Source organism: Macaca fascicularis, chromosome X (genome assembly GCF_037993035.2).
Source record: "Macaca fascicularis isolate 582-1 chromosome X, T2T-MFA8v1.1".
Taxonomy (NCBI): domain Eukaryota; kingdom Metazoa; phylum Chordata; class Mammalia; order Primates; family Cercopithecidae; genus Macaca; species Macaca fascicularis.
The window spans coordinates 92,011,317-92,029,462 of NC_088395.1; the positions used below are offsets into that span (position 1 = coordinate 92,011,317).

Sequence of the window (18,146 nt, forward strand, 5' to 3'; positions counted from 1 at the left end):
TGGTAGGGAAACTTTTCTTTAATAATCTTCTTATTTTTCTGCATAATATCATATTTTCCTTGCTGTATTCAAGGACTAAAGACCAATTTTTGTTCATTTGTCTCCTCACTATCCAAGTTCACATCCTGACCCCGCACTGGGTCAGATTGTTTTCTTAAAACAGCATCTCCCGCCTTCCTACCTTCTAAATCCCATAACCCCTTTACTCCTCTTTCATGTAACAACAAACTTAGTGTGCTTTATGTTTTACTTTCTTAGAATTTACTTTTTTATATATGGCAATTACTTAATGAAACACATATTTTAATATTCTGTTTATTATTATAGCTACCTTTTGGATACACAATACCTAGATTCAAGAATAATCCTAAAAGTGGGATTATTAGCCATAAAGGCTAAGGAAATAGACCCTTGTGTGTCTTTCAAATCATACACCTATAAGAAGAGTTAGTTATGACCCTATAAGTTATTCTCTCTGAATATGAACTCATAATACAATCACTCATAAAGCCAAGTCTTCAATCAATCTGAGATCTGGGTATTTCATCCACACTCACTAGGAGATCCTTGGCTAAATTAAACTGCACTCAAACTAAAAGCAGTTAGATTGAATAGGCAATGAAACAGAAGAATCTGATTCATAGTACTCGTTTCACATTACTTTTACTGGGTTGAGTTGATTCTCATATGTGAGAATCCTCTTTCATATTTTATGATCCTCACATGATGTGAATGTGTAAAGTCTTATGAGGATCTAAAGATTGCTTACATACATGAAGAAGACTTCCATATAAAAAAGAGGAACAAATCTAATGTAATTCACAACTTCTTTTACCTGTTCAGTATTTTGGGTTATATGTAGAGTACTTGGGCCACATGTAGATATTTTTAAAGTTGGAGAATGGAGTTCCTGTTAAGAGAAACAAAAGGGAATTCAGAAATTATTTGAAAGTCTTAAGTTCTCATGGTATTTTTTCTTTATTTTTATAATAATCTGATTAGTACGAAATAAGAGCATTATTTAGTGCTTTCTTAGATAATGTCCATCTTTCCAAAGAACTAAATTACTTTGTTGTCTTCTCACATGATCCAATGATAAAAGAGTTCCTAGAGTGCTTTCATAGCAATACATTCTACTTGTACTGTTAGGTTGCATTCTTTTTGTTTCTGCTTCAAGAACTCTGCATTCATATACACCCAAATGTTATTATTATTATATATTTGCACTTAACAAGATATAATATTTTATCAAACAAAATTTTTCTTTCAGTATTTGTTTTATTTATTTTTAAAAATTCATATAAATGTAAGGGGTACAAGTACAGTTTTGTTACATGGATATTTTGCATAGTGATGAAGTCTGGGCTCTTAGAGTAACCATCAACCGAATAGTGTACATGGTACTCATCAAATAATTTCTCATCAAATGATGTAAACTTTAATAATGATCAAACCAAGAGACAGACACCTCATTCTCCATGATGTGCTTATTTCACATTGCATGCCTGTATCAAAATATCTTATGCACCCCATAAATATATACATTTACTATGTGCCCCAAATTTTAAAAATAAAATAAAACTTAGAAAAAATAATTCTCAAATCAATATAAGAAACTACCTTTGAAAACTCAACTAAGAGTAATTTTAAGAATAAATTTTAAAGTACCTTTGAAGAAGGTAGTTTGAAGAATAAACTTGAGTAAATTTCAAACTACCTTTGAAAACTCAACTAAGAGTAACTAATTTTAAATCAATTCAAGCTGACTCTTAATTATGCTTTGTCTATTCTGCTTCTTGTCTAATTTCAAAGAGTAGGCTGTATTGTTAAAAATAATCTGTAAAAGTGAAATAATATAATTTTTTAAATGGTCCAATAAAATGATCAATCTATCCATCACACTGGCATTGTTTACATATTTCCTCAAAGCCAACAAAACTGCAATCACTTCATTAGTGTGCAAAGAATTGATGGCATTACTCAATCTCCTTACCATAATTTACAATCAATTGGCACAACTCCAGGATATTTTCCTACAAAGGTATAAATATTTTTTCTTTAGAACAAGGGGACTATTAAAAATCAGAATCATTAATTTACAAGGGAAGCACTGACAGACACATACAGAACTATGGCTATAATGTAGGTATTACATGTGTTCTTAAAACAGGACTATGCATTTACTCAAACTGCCAAATGTTCTGCATTCTTTCTTGTTGTTGTTCTTATCAAACTTATAACATTTTCATCCTCCCCCACCCTTTATATCAACAGCAGTACTGCAGGCTCAGTATTTCTAGGAATCTTTTGCATATGTTCCCAAATTTTCTGCTAATAATTGAGAAGACTTGCTCAGACAAATGCAGAGAATTACAGATATTAGACAAAACAGGTACACATTATCCAGTTTAGGAAAATGGTTATAAATACAACCATGTGCAGGCAGGTTTTGCCCACAGACCCAAGAGGAGCAGATTCAAGAAGACAAGAAAAAAGAGGGATGCTCTTTAGTTATGAAATAATACACGAACACATTCTTAATATAAACATTTATATAGATAAGGTTAAAGACCTTCTCTTGACCATCTTCCCTCCACTCACTTACCCAGAAGTTACCATTGTTGTCAGTTAAGGTGTCTACATAAATACCTATGTATAAATAGTAATATTATTGCTTTTGTTGTTCTACAACTTAAACCAAACAGTATCTCTTGTATTATGTACTAGATACATGTTTTAACTCATTATTTTAAATTAATAGTATTCAGCTTGTTTATATGTTTTCCTACCGATTAACATTTAGATTAATTCCAGGTTTCCACTATGCTGCAATGAGCATCCTTGTGCAACATGTTTCTTTAGAATTCCACACAGATTGGATTAAGAAAATGTGGCACATATACACCATGGAATACTATGCAGCCATCAAAAAGGATGAGTTTGTGTCCTTTGTAGGGACACGGATGCAGCTAGAAACCATCATTCTTAGCAAACTATCACAAGAACAGAAAACCAAACACCGCATGTTCTCACTCATAGGTGGGAACTGAACAATGAGATCACTTGGACTCGGGAAGGGGAACATCACACACCGGGGCCTATCATGGGGAGGGGGGAGGGGGGAGGGATTGCATTGGGAGTTATACCTGATGTAAATGACGAGTTGATGGGTGCAGCACAGCAACATGGCACAAGTATACATATGTAACAAACCTGCACGTTATGCACATGTACCCTACAACTTAAAGTATAATAATAATAAATAAATTTAAAAAAAAAGAATTCCACACAGAATTAGGATTGCTGGGACATAGAGTATGTGTGTTACTCATTTGAACAGATACTGCCCAATTAATTTCCCAAATTTGACTATGATAATTATACATCCACCAGCAGTGTGTGAAGGTATTCATGACTAGAGGATGTTTGGTCTGTTTAGGCTGGGGCTAATAATATTATGCTAGTATCATTCTGAGAAGACCATTACGTACATGGCTAGTATCTGGTAGCTGTTGTAGAAATGATACCTCTCTCCTCCTTCTTGTAACCAATTCAAATATGATGGCATTAACAAATGAAACATAGCAAACCTTACTAGCCAACTGGACTGTCTTTTAAGATACAAAAGTGTACTAAGAAGTTTTATAAATCTGCAGAAATTAAAACAAATAGGAATACACACACATCACACATCACAGATAAAGACATTTATTTATGCTAGCATAGTCAGAATTACTTTATTCACATGCTGAGATAATAGATATTTAAAGGGCAAATGGTTGTATTTGAGCAAAGACTAGTCTTGCCCTAAAATGAAGGAATTCTTTAATCTTCTTATATGTGGAAAGCTGGAACATCAATTCCATAGATTATAATATACTCAATTATTTTTAGCCCTACTTCATCCTTCATTATTAGAATTGATCATCTACACAAATGTGGCTTCCCCATACAACCCTCATGGAAACATTAGATAACAAATGTAGTACGTTCAAAAATTACAACATTAAGATGTAGCTTAACATGAATCAAAGATATTTAGACATATGGTATTGACCAGCATGAATTTAAATTGCATCAGTATGGATTTAGGCTGATCACAAGGGGGAAAACCTCTCTGAACATAGGTTTATTAATTCCAGAAAGACTTGCTAAAGAAAAACCCTTTTCCCTGGAAGTCTACAAAATTAGGTAATATGGTGTGAGTAAATGTCAAAAATAAACAAAATCTTGATGTTGAAAGGTATTTCCAATGGCATCAAGATCCAGGCAAGATTGCAGCAAGGTATCCCATAAATAGCAATTGACCATTCCATAGAAAGTGATCCAAAGTATTTTTGAATGAATGAATGAAAAGGAGATCTTAGTTTTAAAAGCACTCCAGGAATAACAATCCAAATCTCCCTCTTAATAACCTGTATCAGTCAGTGTTTAATTTTGTTACTCATCTGTATATCGCTTACCTAAATCTTTCATGTTGAAACTATTAAATTCAATGAACACTTTTTTTTGTTTTTATGCCTTTTGTGACAAAACTCCACATTCCTGATGACCAAATAATTGAAGGCGATAATGGGGTGGTGGTGGCTATCATGACATAGTGGAAAAAGTGCTAGACTTGGAGCCAGGAGCCCTGGATTTTATTCCCATTTATACTACTAGCCACTTTTGTAATATTGGTCAACTCGTGTTCTCTCTCTGAGATTTTTTCCTCGTGTGAGAAATGGGACATGGGTGTGGGCGAGTGTGGATTAGAGGATCTTTAAGCTTGTTTCTATTTCTGACATTTTGTGAGTATAAGAGACCATTCCCAACTTATTATTCCACACAAACAAAACAATTTCAAAATTTTAAAACTTGTCAGTCTTGTTTTCCTTTGATGATGATTATAATGATAACTAACACCTATTAATAGCTTTCTATGCCAAACATGTTACATAGATCATTCTCTTTAACACTCAAAATAACCCCATAAAGAAGATACTATTAGGACCCCATTATATACACAAGTAAAGTTAGACAGAGGTACTATAGGTAACCAGATGGAGATTACACAGCTAATGCTAAGGTGCTGGAATTCCAACTCAGTTAGCATGACTCCAGAACTCATTTTCTTAATCACTATACTTTGCCACTTTTATTGCTTGTCTCATTATATTTTCTGTTTTTCAAGTTGTGTAACCTAATTATATGGTTAGGTTTGACTAGTGCATATAACAGGTCAAATACTGGGATTTTTAAAATTATTCACTGTCAAAAGCAACTTTGGAGGCCTGAAAATAAGACACCCACCCAAAAGTGGCTGTGTGAGAGAACAGCCTTGATTAGATAATTTAAGCTTCCATAAACTCAATAGAATTTGTTTGTAAAATGCGTGATACATTTACGGAGTGTACTCTCAGGCCTCTAAAACTCAATAAACCATTGAGTTTTTATTTAATACTCATATCATCTAATCTCTTCAATTTTGCAGGAAGACCTTACTTTTTCTCATAAAATATTCAGCATTTTGTTGTCATTTATTCCTGTGGGTCAGACTTGCTATATACACAAACATTATACCTTATTGCAACTTTAAGTAGAGTCTGGTGAAAAGGAATTTGGGGCCGGGCGAGGTGGCTCACGCCTGTAATCCCAGCACTTTGGGAGGCCAAGGTGGGCGGATCACGAGGTCAGGAGATCCAGACCATCCTGGCTAATATGGTGAAACCCCGTCTCTACTAAAAATACAAAAAATTTTAGCCGGGTGTGGTGGGGGCGCCTGTAACCCCAGCTACTTGGGAGGCTGAGGCAGGAGAGGCAGGAGAATGGCTGAACCTGGGAGGCGGAGCTTGCAGTGAGCTGAGATCCCGCCACTGCCCTACAGGCTGGGAGACAGAGTGAGGCTCCGGCTTAACAAAAAAAAAAAAAAAAAAAAAAAAGAAAGAAAGAAAAGAAAAAAGAAAAAGAAAAAGAATTTGGTTTATAATTATGTGGGCTTGGTTCTAATATATCTAGGTCCTTTTTTTTTCCTGCACTGCTTCAAGTAATGATTTTCAATTTTGGGAAAGTTATAACAGCTCTCTTCCTCCTATTCATTCTTTACTTTTTATAAAGTACATAGGGCATTACCAATTTTAAGACCAAAGTAGATTAAAATCAGTCTGTTTTGGGTATAATTTCATTACATCTCTTGAGATAACTGTCCATACCTTTGTACACCCTAAATCGGAGCTAGGAAACTCTGGTTTCCCTAGAGAATTCATTATTCACAAAAGTATATCTTATTTCCAACTATTTGTTTAAAAAGCTGTTTTCAGGGAAACATCACACACCGGGGCCTGTCTTGGGGTCGGGGCTAGAGGACGAATAACATTAGGAGAAATACCTAATGTAGATGACGGGTTGATGGGTGCAGCAAACCACCATGGCACGTGTATACCTATGTAACAAAACTGCATATTCTGCACATGTACCCCAGAACTTAAAGTGTATATATATATACACACACACACACACACACACACACACATATACATATATATATATGCCGTTTTCAGAGTTAAATCAGATGATGTGCAAATGGCCTAAATGTCTCAGTTATTTACTTTAGTGAGAATGCTTTTGAGTAGCTCAGTGCAGTGGAGAAAGAAGGGAAAGCAGAAGCTTGAAAGGTGTTATTCTCCTTTGATAAAAGGAAAATGTGACAAACTTAATATATATCCTGAATTCTAGGATTATTTCAGAGCAAGACCTTGAAAACTAGAGGGAAAATTATTTTTGTCCTCTAACATATTTTTGTTATTTTCCAATCTGATAATAGAACATTAGAATGGGAAAATATACAGTAAGGGTGACCATCAAATGTTTTGTTGAAATAAAAAATGTGAACTAATTTAAACTGAAATCATGAATATCTAAAGTTAATTAAGGGAGATAGCTGATGTAATGAAAATATCAGGAGCTGGTTTCTAAACTCAGGGAATCCACTAAACAGTTGTACAAAATAGACAAGTTATTTTGAGCTATTCGAGTCTCAATTTCCTTATTTGTTTAACAGACAAATAATACACGATGAATATTGTCTTTATTCATACATTGTTCAATTTGTACAATAAATATAATAATGCTTGTTTACCTAATTTTTGAGGTTCTAGCAAGTTGTTTACTAGATACTCATATACATGGAAGAGTTGTGAAAAATAAAAAACCCATGTATTAATATGAAATATTATTTTTACTGGATTGATTATATATGTGACTAAGTTATTAACTTGCAGTTTCTTCACTACTGACTGTGTAATGACATTGAAAGAGATATAAATGATGAGTAGAATATAATCTCTACCCTCCCATGGTTATAATTATGTAGGGGATAAACACTATGAATACAAATAGGAATTAAGTAGACTATCATAAGACCTATAAGAAGTTCACTAGGTGAGTTTTGAGGGCTAAGAGCTAACTTCAACCTGGGACAATCAGAGGATCAGAAGGTTACATTTGAGGAAAGGCTTGAAAAATTTGTATAATTTCAGCGTGTCTAGATTGGTGAGGGCGAGGAGCAGGGGCATTTCAGATGTAAAACCAATGGAGTGAAAGACATAGCTGTGGAAAATTGGGGACTTTATTTAGAGAACAATGATTTACACTTAGCTAAAACATAGGACACCAGAAGGAGAGTTCCAGGAAATTCCACAGGAGCCCTATCATGGAGGGTCTTGAAAGTCAGACTAAGCAATTTATAGATGCTTAGTGTCATTGAAGGTTTTTGCAGCAGAGGAGTGATACGGGATGTGTATAGGGAATTTAAGCAACTTTTCTAGAGAACATATTCTTAGGTGTAATTAAATTTGTGAAGATTTTAAAATAAATTCATGCAGGAACCCAAAATCTTTCTATCTTTCTTTCTTTCTTTTTCATTCTTTCTTTTCTTTTTTTTTTTTTTTTTTTTTTTTTTTTTTTTGTGAGACAGAGACTCACTCTGTCACCCAGGCTGGAGTGCAGTGGTGTGATCTCGGCTCACTGCAAACTCTGTCTCCCAGATTTGAGTGATTCTCCTGACTTAGCCTCCCAAGTAACTGGGATTACAGGCATGAGACACCATGCCAGGCTAATTTTTGTATTTTTAGTAGGGATGGGGGCGGGTTCACCATGTCAACCAGGCTGGTCTTGAACTCCTGACCCCAAGTGATCGGCCCACCTCGACCTCCCAAAGTGTTGGGATTACAGGAGTAAACCACCGTGTCCAGCCCTTTCCTTGGTAAATTCTAAATGTGTTTGTTTTGGTGTATGGGTGAGTATTAACAGTAGTACAGGCTACATCCCTAATCCAAATATCCAAAATATGAAATGCTCCAATATTCAAGTTTTTGACCTGACAAGTGGAAAATCCCACACTTGACTTCATTTGACAGGTTTCCAGTCAAAATGCAGTAAAATTTTTGTGCAAAAAATTACTAAAAATTTTTATAAAATTACCTTTGATCTGTGCGTGTAAGGTGTGTATGAAACAACTAAATTTTGTGCTTAGACCTGGGTCCCATCCCTAAGAGAGCTCATAATGTATATGCAAATGTTCCAAAATCTGAAAAAATATCCTAAATTTGAAACACTTCTGGTTCAAAGCATTTTAGATAAGAAATACTCAACCTGCAGTAGTTTTTATGAAGGAATCTCTGAGCACATATATGATACGCTAAACGAATTACAAGGTAACTAAGTAAGATACAATAAATAAAAGTACTTCACACAGACAGTAATTCAGCAGCATGGGAGGTAAAGGGGGTATCTCTATAAGCAGACTAATTAGCAGTTTCAAGGTAATTTGATTAAAGGAAGTCACAAGATCCCAGGGAAATGATATAATGACAGATCAGAATAGCTACTCCTTTAACAACATTTGCCACAGTAATTAATGATTAATATTTGTCCATAAGGGAAAAAAGTATAAGTCAAATAAAAATAAGTCAGATCAAGATGCCTAATGGGGCCCAAGAACTAGAATAGTAAACTAATCAACTTATTAAATAATGTCCTTATGTTTATTTTATGTGTTCTCTTTTTTCACAGAGGCTATTTGTGTCTTACTTTCCATTTTCAGTTCAAAGAGAGGGCACAGAAGTGTGAAACCAACAAACAATCTTAGTTAAGTCATACATCTTTCCTAAAGTCACTGCTGGTTGTCACATTTAAGCACTTTTGGAAGCCATAATCACAGAAAGGGAGGAGAGAAAGAGGGGGAGAGAGAGAGAGAGAGAGAGAAAAAAAAACTTACATGTAATTTCCAGTTGCATTATATTACCCAAACATTTGTTTTAATTTAAAAAAAACCCTCAACCCTCAAGACGTGTACAGTCCATGGTAGTGTGGAGGAAGCACCACTGACATACAACTTTGTATTATAAGTACATGTGTCACTTTATATTTAAATAATGCAAAGTGATACTAGCTTTAAAAGGAGACCATATCCAGAATGGAGGTGGGATTGGAGCACTACATTGAGGAGAGGGTGAGAAGATTCAGGGTTGAGAAAACATTGAAGACGACTTTCCACATGAATTTTGAGAGATAGGTGGGATTCCAACAAAGATATGAGGGAAGGGTGGATGTTGCCAGAGTGGGTGATGGCATGAATAAAAGGAGGGTTTGGGAGGGAGGCAAAATGCTCAGTTTGTTCAAGAAATAGAGTGCTGTAGTGTCTGGAACACAAGGTGGAAGGAGGTGGGGAATGGGAGATAGATTGTAAAAGTAGGATTGGACTGTCCTAAGGAGGCCCTTTAACATCATCAAGATAAGGAGTTTGAACCTAACATCAGAACCTAATTATGACTGTTTTAGAAAAGATTTTTAATTACAAATCAAATGCCATTTTATTGCTGAGATCATACACTGAGATCATGCATAATAAGGTACAAAGCAATTTTATTTCTTCGTCATATTTCTATCAAATCTCTCTTGAAACATTATGACTCTAAATAACTAAAAATTAATCAACTTACTGCCCAGTGCTGGAACATTATGTTTTGATACAAAATAATCAGTAATATTTATGAGAAAAATATTTTTAAAAAGAATACAAAATAATCAGTAACATTTATGAGAAAAATATTTTTAAAATTCTGAAGAACAAAAAATAATCTGCCTTCTTGGTAAATAAAATATTTTAAAAACATTGAAATGTACATTTATATTACTTATTTATGGCCTGGCTTATGTACCAAAGGAGTTTAGGGTGTTTATGAGAGTGTGCACCAGGAAATGATTATGAAATACAATTTGGAGACTGTAATATAAATAAGAGTCAGTTGTGTAGGCCAGAAATATACACTATAGCATAGTGGTTACAAGTATAGACCTGTCCAATAGTACTCTCTGCAAAGGTGGAAATGCTCTATTCTGTGCTGCTCAATACAACCACTAGCCACATATGGTTACTGAGCACTTAAAATGAAGCTAGCATGATTGGGGAACTGAATATTTAATTTTATTTGATTTTAATTTAAATATAAGTGCAAATAGCCATATGTGGCCAGTGACTACCATACTGGAAGTGCATCTCTAAAGAAAAAATTAAGGAAGACCTAGACTGCAGGCAAGCTTTAATGCTTGGTGTCACTTCACATTTAAAAAAGGAAAAAAAACACATTTTAAAAATTTCATCTCAAACATTGGGGTTCAGGTTCAAAGGCTATAAGAGCATGAGAACTTCCAAATTCCTCTTCTAAAGGATACTTATTCCTATAAACATCATAAATACATTCCTACTATTTCAGTCTTTTGATCACATACCACAGGTTTTAGAAAATTGCTTTCATGCTTTTCCTCATCAGCCTTTCTTAGCTAGTAGAGCCTTAATAAGCCTTTCAAGTATATGTGTTTACTTAATCTTTCCAGTGTCAAAGGAACTTTTACTTTAGGGTCTATTCTTTTAGCTTATTATCTTGTCTGTGTAGCAAGGGGGGGTTTTGACTGCAGTTTTAGATATCAATAATGCAAGTAAAGGAAAGAAAATTGAGTGCTAACTCCACGCCAGACATTGTGCTGGACATCTTCACATGTTAACTCATTCAATACTCACAACAGTTTTGAAGGAAGGTATTATTATCCCTACTTTACAAATGTGGTAACTGAGGTCCTGAGAGGCCAAGTGATTTATTCAAGGAAATACATTATTTAACACTTCCTATGTGTCAGGCACTTTGCCATGTGTTTTCCTCCATGTAATATCGTATTTGTCTCTAGCAACAATCCTATGAGTTAGGTATTATTAATGCCCCATTTTACGAATAAAGCAACTGAGGCATACAGCTACCAAGTTCTTAAAGCAAGGATTAAACAAACCCAAGAAGTTTGAAACCTAAGCGTACATTCCTAGGGACTCCAACTAGACTGCTTCGTAGTTCTATTCTGCCAAAGTCCACCTCATCATTGCATATTTATTTACAGCTCTTCCTGAGACATTCCACATAGACCTGTTTGGGCATTTTCTTCATACAATTTTCTCTGCAATTAGTCTTTAGACTGCAACGTCTGAATCTCTTCAGTCAAGACCTGTTGGTTTCATTTTCCTGTTGATAGCTCTGGTCAAAGAGCTCAAAAGCCTGGTGTAAGACATACAAGAGAGACTGAGGGCAATGATAATTAGATCATAGAGAATATTACATAAGTAGTGCAGGCTTTGTTTCTAAATATTTGGAAATTTGTTAACATGAAAGTGTAATCTTTTACGTTGTCTAATTTGAATTTTAAAACTTTACGTAAAGACTAATATACAGTATAATATTCCACAAAGGAAAACCATGGAAGGCTTGTGTATGCTCCTGTTATTCCCAATGACTATGAGAATCACTGAAGGTAATAATAGTGAGTTACAAACACTCTAGGCTGAACAGTTTCAAAGGAAGCAGTATCTTTAAAAACCACCTGACATTCATGCTGACAGAATTTGCCAAGGCAAACATCCATTTGAATACATTCCCTGAATAGTATGGGAGATGTTTTTGTTAGAATCTTTCAAAGCCATGTAACGTAGTTAAACACCTGTCTGAGGTTATTGTTGAGATGTTATACTGAACTTATACAGCAAGAAACATGTTATTTATAATAATCTATCTTTAGATGAAATAAACACTTCTTTTATTTAGGATAAAATCTGTGCTTCTGTTGTCATACAAAGAAAGCAACCGAATGTATAATAGAACTACTTCCTGCTTCTCCTTCTCTCCAACCCAAATCCCTCATTTAAGAGGTCCATACTGGGTTCTTTCTCTTCCTTTTCTGAAGAAAACTAGAAGACAGAGAGAAAATAAAATATACAGTCTTTTTGCAGTGCATGCTTTCTGTCTTTAAAAATTATGAGTATATATACTTTATTCAAAATCAAAAAAGGATCTCTACTGGGATAACTCCTGGTGTGAAGAAAATGTTGGCTGAAATATATTTACTTGTAAAAGTTTTAACTTTTAAATAGAGCTTAAGAGCATGGCAAATTCCCCAGTTGTTTTGTCATGAATTGTCAAGAAAAGAAACTTGAAAGGACAGTTTCCCTCTCTTCCACTTGCCACCCCCATATCTTGCCACACACACACCGTGACAGCTTATAAGTGCCTTTGACTGAAAACAGGCCCAGCAATTTATCAGACCTCCCTTAAACAAGATACAATTGCCATGGGCATTTTCACTCAGCAATTAGTTGCACTCTCCAATTTCTATAGCTTCATTTAATTGTAAGCACAAAAGAGGTGACCAAAGCTGAAAATTCAGCCCCTTTATCCTATGACCTCATTCTTTTTTCAGGCAACTTACTTCCCTGAACAATCATTCCCTTTAGTGACTACGCCCTTGAACAACAATTTATCAAAGCAGCGCACCGCTCCCCACAGAACAGGAAACTTTTCTGATAGTGTATAGAAATCCTGGAAGAGTAGAAGAGTTATCCACAATCTTTGCAACAAAAGAAAAAGCACACAAAAAAACCATATAAACAAAGGTAAGCCCCAACTGAATAATTGTTGAGAACAAAGGTCATTCATAAACACACATTTTCCCCCAGGCTGCTCTCTAGAGTTTGTTTGCAAGTTTCAAATTCAAAAGAATGGCCACCCTTATAACATATACACTAAAATAATCCTTCTCTCACAAAAGCATGTTTTACTTGATAAAATAGTGATGGTCACAACACAAAATAATCCCTTAAAACGAAATATAGATAGACACATGGGATACCTACAGACCAGGCTCTGTATGTCTGTCCTAAAAATGAACTCTCCCTGGACAGGTCAGTGATATTTATCCAGAAAATCACCGTGTTTGCTAAAAAAATGGGCACTTAATAAACATGTATTCAGTGAATGACTGGTATTTAAAAATATTTTAATCAATTTTTTCTCTCTTACAACAGAGCTGCTCTGTATACATGAAAAAATCTTGAACTTCATGAAAACGTTAATTAGTGGAAGGAAAGAATGTAAGACCAATGAGTAATTCATATCAATGTTGCTCATTTAAGGCATTTCATTTTGAGTTAATGATGGTAGGTTAATAGCTAACCTTTTTAAAATATTGAACTAAGAATTGTTGTTTTACTTTAAGCTTCTAGAACTCTATTTGCAAGACCACATTCAGTCTAAAATACATCTGAGATTTTGATTATACCTGTGTTTGACTATATCTGTTCATGTAGATAAACCCAGTAATTTTAATTCTACCATCAATTTAGAAAATTTCGCCAGCAACTGGTTTCTACATTTAATTTTCTCTGAGAAATACCCTATCAATCAAACAAAATAATAACCAAAAAACATAAAATATGTTTAATTAAAGAAACAAAGTAATATTATATGTCTGGAGAAATTTAAAATATGTTTATATCCATAAACACCATTTTAGTGCACAAGAGGTTAAGAGAAGAAAAGCGTGTACTCAAAAGCTAGAAATGGAAACTACTAAAGTGCTACAAAAAAACATTTGATTAAATCGAAAATGCCTACTACATGACCTAAAATTATGATTCAGGAAGCAAAGCAGAGTAGCATCAATTTTGGTTTCTCAAAGGCAACATATTTTACTACTGGTAATATTTATTTTAAAATCTCATGAATTCCCTGAATGTCATCCAAGAACCAAAAGGCAAAAAACAAAACAAAACAGAAACAAAGTAAAAGTTTAACTGAATTCGTGATGATCAACCATTGATTGTAGTATCCATTTTTCTAGCTGCCATGGTCACCAACTCTGGTATTAGACTAATTGCTACACATCAACTCATCTGAAACATGGTTTATTAAGGATAGACTCTGTTTAAACATAAAGTGAATTAAAGGTTTTTGAGTAATAAGTACTGCTTGCTTATGCCTGTCATGGTACATTATGCATACCATCACATTATACTCATTTCGTTAGCATAAAGGTAATTTCAGATCAAATCTAAGTCCTACTTTACACAATGCCACAGTGCCATTCCATCAACAAACAGGGAGAAAGGAAAATAAAACAGAACAGTTTCCTAGTCATATTCTTTGTGGCAGCTATCTAAAAGCTGTCTTGCCAAATTCTCTTTTAGTGGATTTGTGAATGCCCTTTGATATCCAATTCAGTTTGAAAATTTATAGTCAAATATTCTTTCTTCTTGTTTCACTAAGGAATTAATACTTCTTTTTTTCCCTTTACCACATAGCTTAACTTTCACCTTTCTCATTTTCTAACAGCACTTACTTTTCTTTCTTTTCAATCACAAATAACTCCAGACTTCACAGAGCTCTCCATTCTGATCTTTTATCCCAGTTTCTGCAGCTGCACTTTCTACCCCTAGGTTCTTTATAAACTCCTCTAGGTGAGCTACATTTTAGGATGGAGATAGTCCATTTTTAAGGATCACTTTGGCAAATGCCAGGTAAAATAAGGAAAATCTTGTAAAAAGCTCAGCCAACTTGATCCTGAGTTATTGAAAGAGGAAGTTGAACCAAGGAGTAAATAATAAAACATACTCCTAAAAATTGTTCTGTAGTCAATATTTATAATTTGTCAAATTTCAGTTTTTAAATGTCTATTTACCTTTCTTTTACTAGCAAGTTGACAAAAAAAGGGTCTAAATATGTTTAAATAACTATGGCAGATAGGATGATTTTAGCATTCCTATGATAATAGTAATTGTTTTTAACCTTCACATTATTGTTTTTGAGTGACAGTAAAACAAAGGTGGCATTCATTTTGTTCTGCATTAGCATCTCAATATGAATATTGGAATGTACATTTGCATTATTTTTATCACTCATGCAAAGTAGTATTTTTGACCTTTATATTTTTCTTCACCTTGACCTCAGTATAAGTGGAGTTTTTCTCAACCAGTTGAGAAATGTTACTTTATATTCTACTTAAAGTTTTGGGTTTTGGAAAGATAATATGTATTATTCCTGATTGGTAATAATAATGTAACATAGCATCATATCCCAATGAGTGCTTTTTGAGATTTTTGTATCTTAAAAACATAATTTCAGTTTGGACAGAATTTTCCAGAAAACTTAAAACATGCAAATTTAATGTAAAAGGTGTCAGATGATGAAAATACACATAAGGCTGCTAATTTTACGTAGCCTTGCAGTATTACCTTGCATTTATTGGGAAGGTTATTAACACAGGTATTGGTGCTAAGAATAACTCTTAAGAAACAATGTATTTCATTTTATGGGATGTCTTAGAGTTCCATCTTTTGTAGCTTTCATGTAACATTTGCTTACATCTTGCCTTCCTCAATCCTATATCCACTCTTTCAGTAATCTTTCTACAAGTATTCCGTAAATTATTCATCTAGGCTGTACGATAAAAAGTGTGTCATTCTTGGAAGATGAAACACATATGACAATTCAGACATCTGCACCTCTTACTTATCCTGTAGCAGCTATACTCTTTGCTGAGCACAAATAATTGCTTATCACTCAGACATACCACAGTACCTGTATCACCATATTTGATACCAAAAATCCTGTTTGCTTCTGATATGAAGTGAATCAGTAGGAACTTGTTCTAATAAAAAATCTACTGTACTCAAGTTGAGAACTGCTTTGCAGTAGGGGCAAAGGTATTCCTTGGATCAGATCTTTCAGTCAGATCAAACAGAAAATGAGCCTTCCTGTATTATGGTTAGATTATGAAAATAATTGAAACCCGGAAACAAACAACCACAGACACTAGTAAGTGAAATAACAGCCAAGAGATGAATTTGGGTGACTGTCCAAGGCATATATAACTGCAATCCACCAAAAGATATCCTGTAGAATAGAGGCAAAGAAGCAGAAAGGAAGAGAAATCAGGTTGAAGATTGCTCTTCTCCACTAGCCTGGCGTAACTGTCTTTGTCGTACCTGAGAATGGTCGCTCCAAACCAAATTTTGGTAGGAGGAGGTGGTTTTGAGAGGGGACAGCACTTCCCGGGAGTTGAAGGGGTCCAAGGCCTGCACCACCTTGTTCATGGGCCCACTGTAGGTCCTCACTCGCTCATACACTACATTTTTTTCTGGAGGCTGATGGACTTGGCTTGACTGATGGTAGCAGTGGTAATGCTGGGGCTGGCACTGCAGCACCTCTGGAAGCTGCTGGGTTCCACAGCTGCTGCTGCTCGTCTCACTCCAATAGCTCGAGCTCATCTTCTTCCAGTGGTCAGCAAGGGACCTCCCAGATGCTCTACCTAAGGAACAAACAGAGAAATATAATGGAAAAAAAAAAGGCAGGCAAGCAGGCAGGCAGGCAGACATACAGACACACGACACACGTGTAGAAACCACTTATCAAAAACCTCTGCCAATATGGGTGCCGGGAAGAGAAGAAAGCTACCTGAGCCCCAGCAAGAGCAGGTCTGGCAGCTGCAGATGAAGCAGCAAAATATTTGAGCTCAAATGGAAAATGGAGCCACCCTGTGACATTGCTCCAGGAAATGGTACTGACACGCCCTTGAGGGGCGGATTCACCTAGCAGGTTTACATGCCAGGAGAGGCCCTGCCTTGCCACGGAGATAGCTACAAGGCTGCCCAGTAGGTAAAGGAGTCTGAGAAGAGCAGAAATGCAGAATGTCAGGGATGAAGCCAGAGCTTCCAAGCATATGGGCTTAAAACTTCACAAAGACATGAAGATGCAAAAAACTTGCTAGAGAAAAAAAGTCACAAATGTTATATGAAAATGTCTTTTTTATGGTTCTTAAGTTTAGCAAAGGTAGTTACCAGCATAAGTATTATCACTCCAAATTCCCATACCAAAATAATGAGTATTAGTCTAGGAATACCCCAATTTTCACGGATAAATTTGCATTTTTTGCAAAACCCATCTGATAATTGCAGTTAAGGAAGATTACTAAGGGATCTCTTTCCAGTAACTTTGTCTAATATACGGACTTCTTTATCTTACTCAAAGCCTTGTATTCTTTTCTATCATACATTGAAGGAAATCTGTCTAAATGATTGAATTGCTGTATAGGAAGGCGGATGGCCAAGAAAAACCTAAAGATTCCACAAATGCTTTGCATTTTGGCATTCACATCTGTTGTTTTTCTTTTATGCAAAGGAATTTCTCCTGCCCTTATATGTGCCCTAGGAAACACTGAGTTTGACTGACTTTTTAATATCTAGTTAGTAAGGGAGCTGCAAGTCCTGAGAGGTGACTTAACTGACACAATGAGATTTAAATGTGTTTACAACTTACATTTATTACTACTTGAAATTTTGATCATAATGCCTACTTACCCTCAGATTTTACTATGCAATATATTTCAGCACCACTTAAATCCAGAATACTCATTGAAAGTGACTTTAGTGAAAAGTATCTTCCTAATGTGTATATGTGCAATAGGACCTAGCATACCACCACCATTCTAGAGAGAAAGAGAATGTCATGCAGGGGGCTAGCAGCGTTTTTTTGTTTTTTGTTTTTTTTCATTTTCTGCCAAGTGAACAAAGTGTTATGATTTACTATTTACTATATGTCAGGTACTGTTCAAGGGGTTTTATGTGGGTTATAATTATTTCACCATTGAAGTGACTTTATGAGGGTTTATAGGTGAGAAACTGAGGCACAGACATGGAGAGTTTGAAAACTTTCCAAAGTTAAATAACCTGTAAATGGTGGGCCTGGCATTTTAACATATGGAGATTCATATTAGAGTCTAAGTTCTTATCTGGT

General features: G+C 35.1%; 1 protein-coding gene across 2 annotated transcripts in view; it reads right to left on the reverse strand.

Moving 5' to 3' along the window:
* Window positions 1–16,667, reverse strand: part of POF1B (POF1B actin binding protein) — a 107,875-nt gene extending 91,208 nt beyond the window's left edge. For both annotated transcript variants that reach the window (XM_005594064.5, XM_005594063.5), the window contains exons 1-2: window positions 16,340–16,667; window positions 836–910 (exon numbers count right to left, since the gene is read on the reverse strand). In XM_005594064.5, the coding sequence (XP_005594121.3) occupies window positions 836–910; window positions 16,340–16,621 (357 nt within the window). In that variant the 5' untranslated portion in view covers window positions 16,622–16,667. The remainder of the gene's footprint in view (window positions 1–835; window positions 911–16,339) is intronic.
* Between the last annotated feature and the right edge of the window lie 1,479 nt (window positions 16,668–18,146).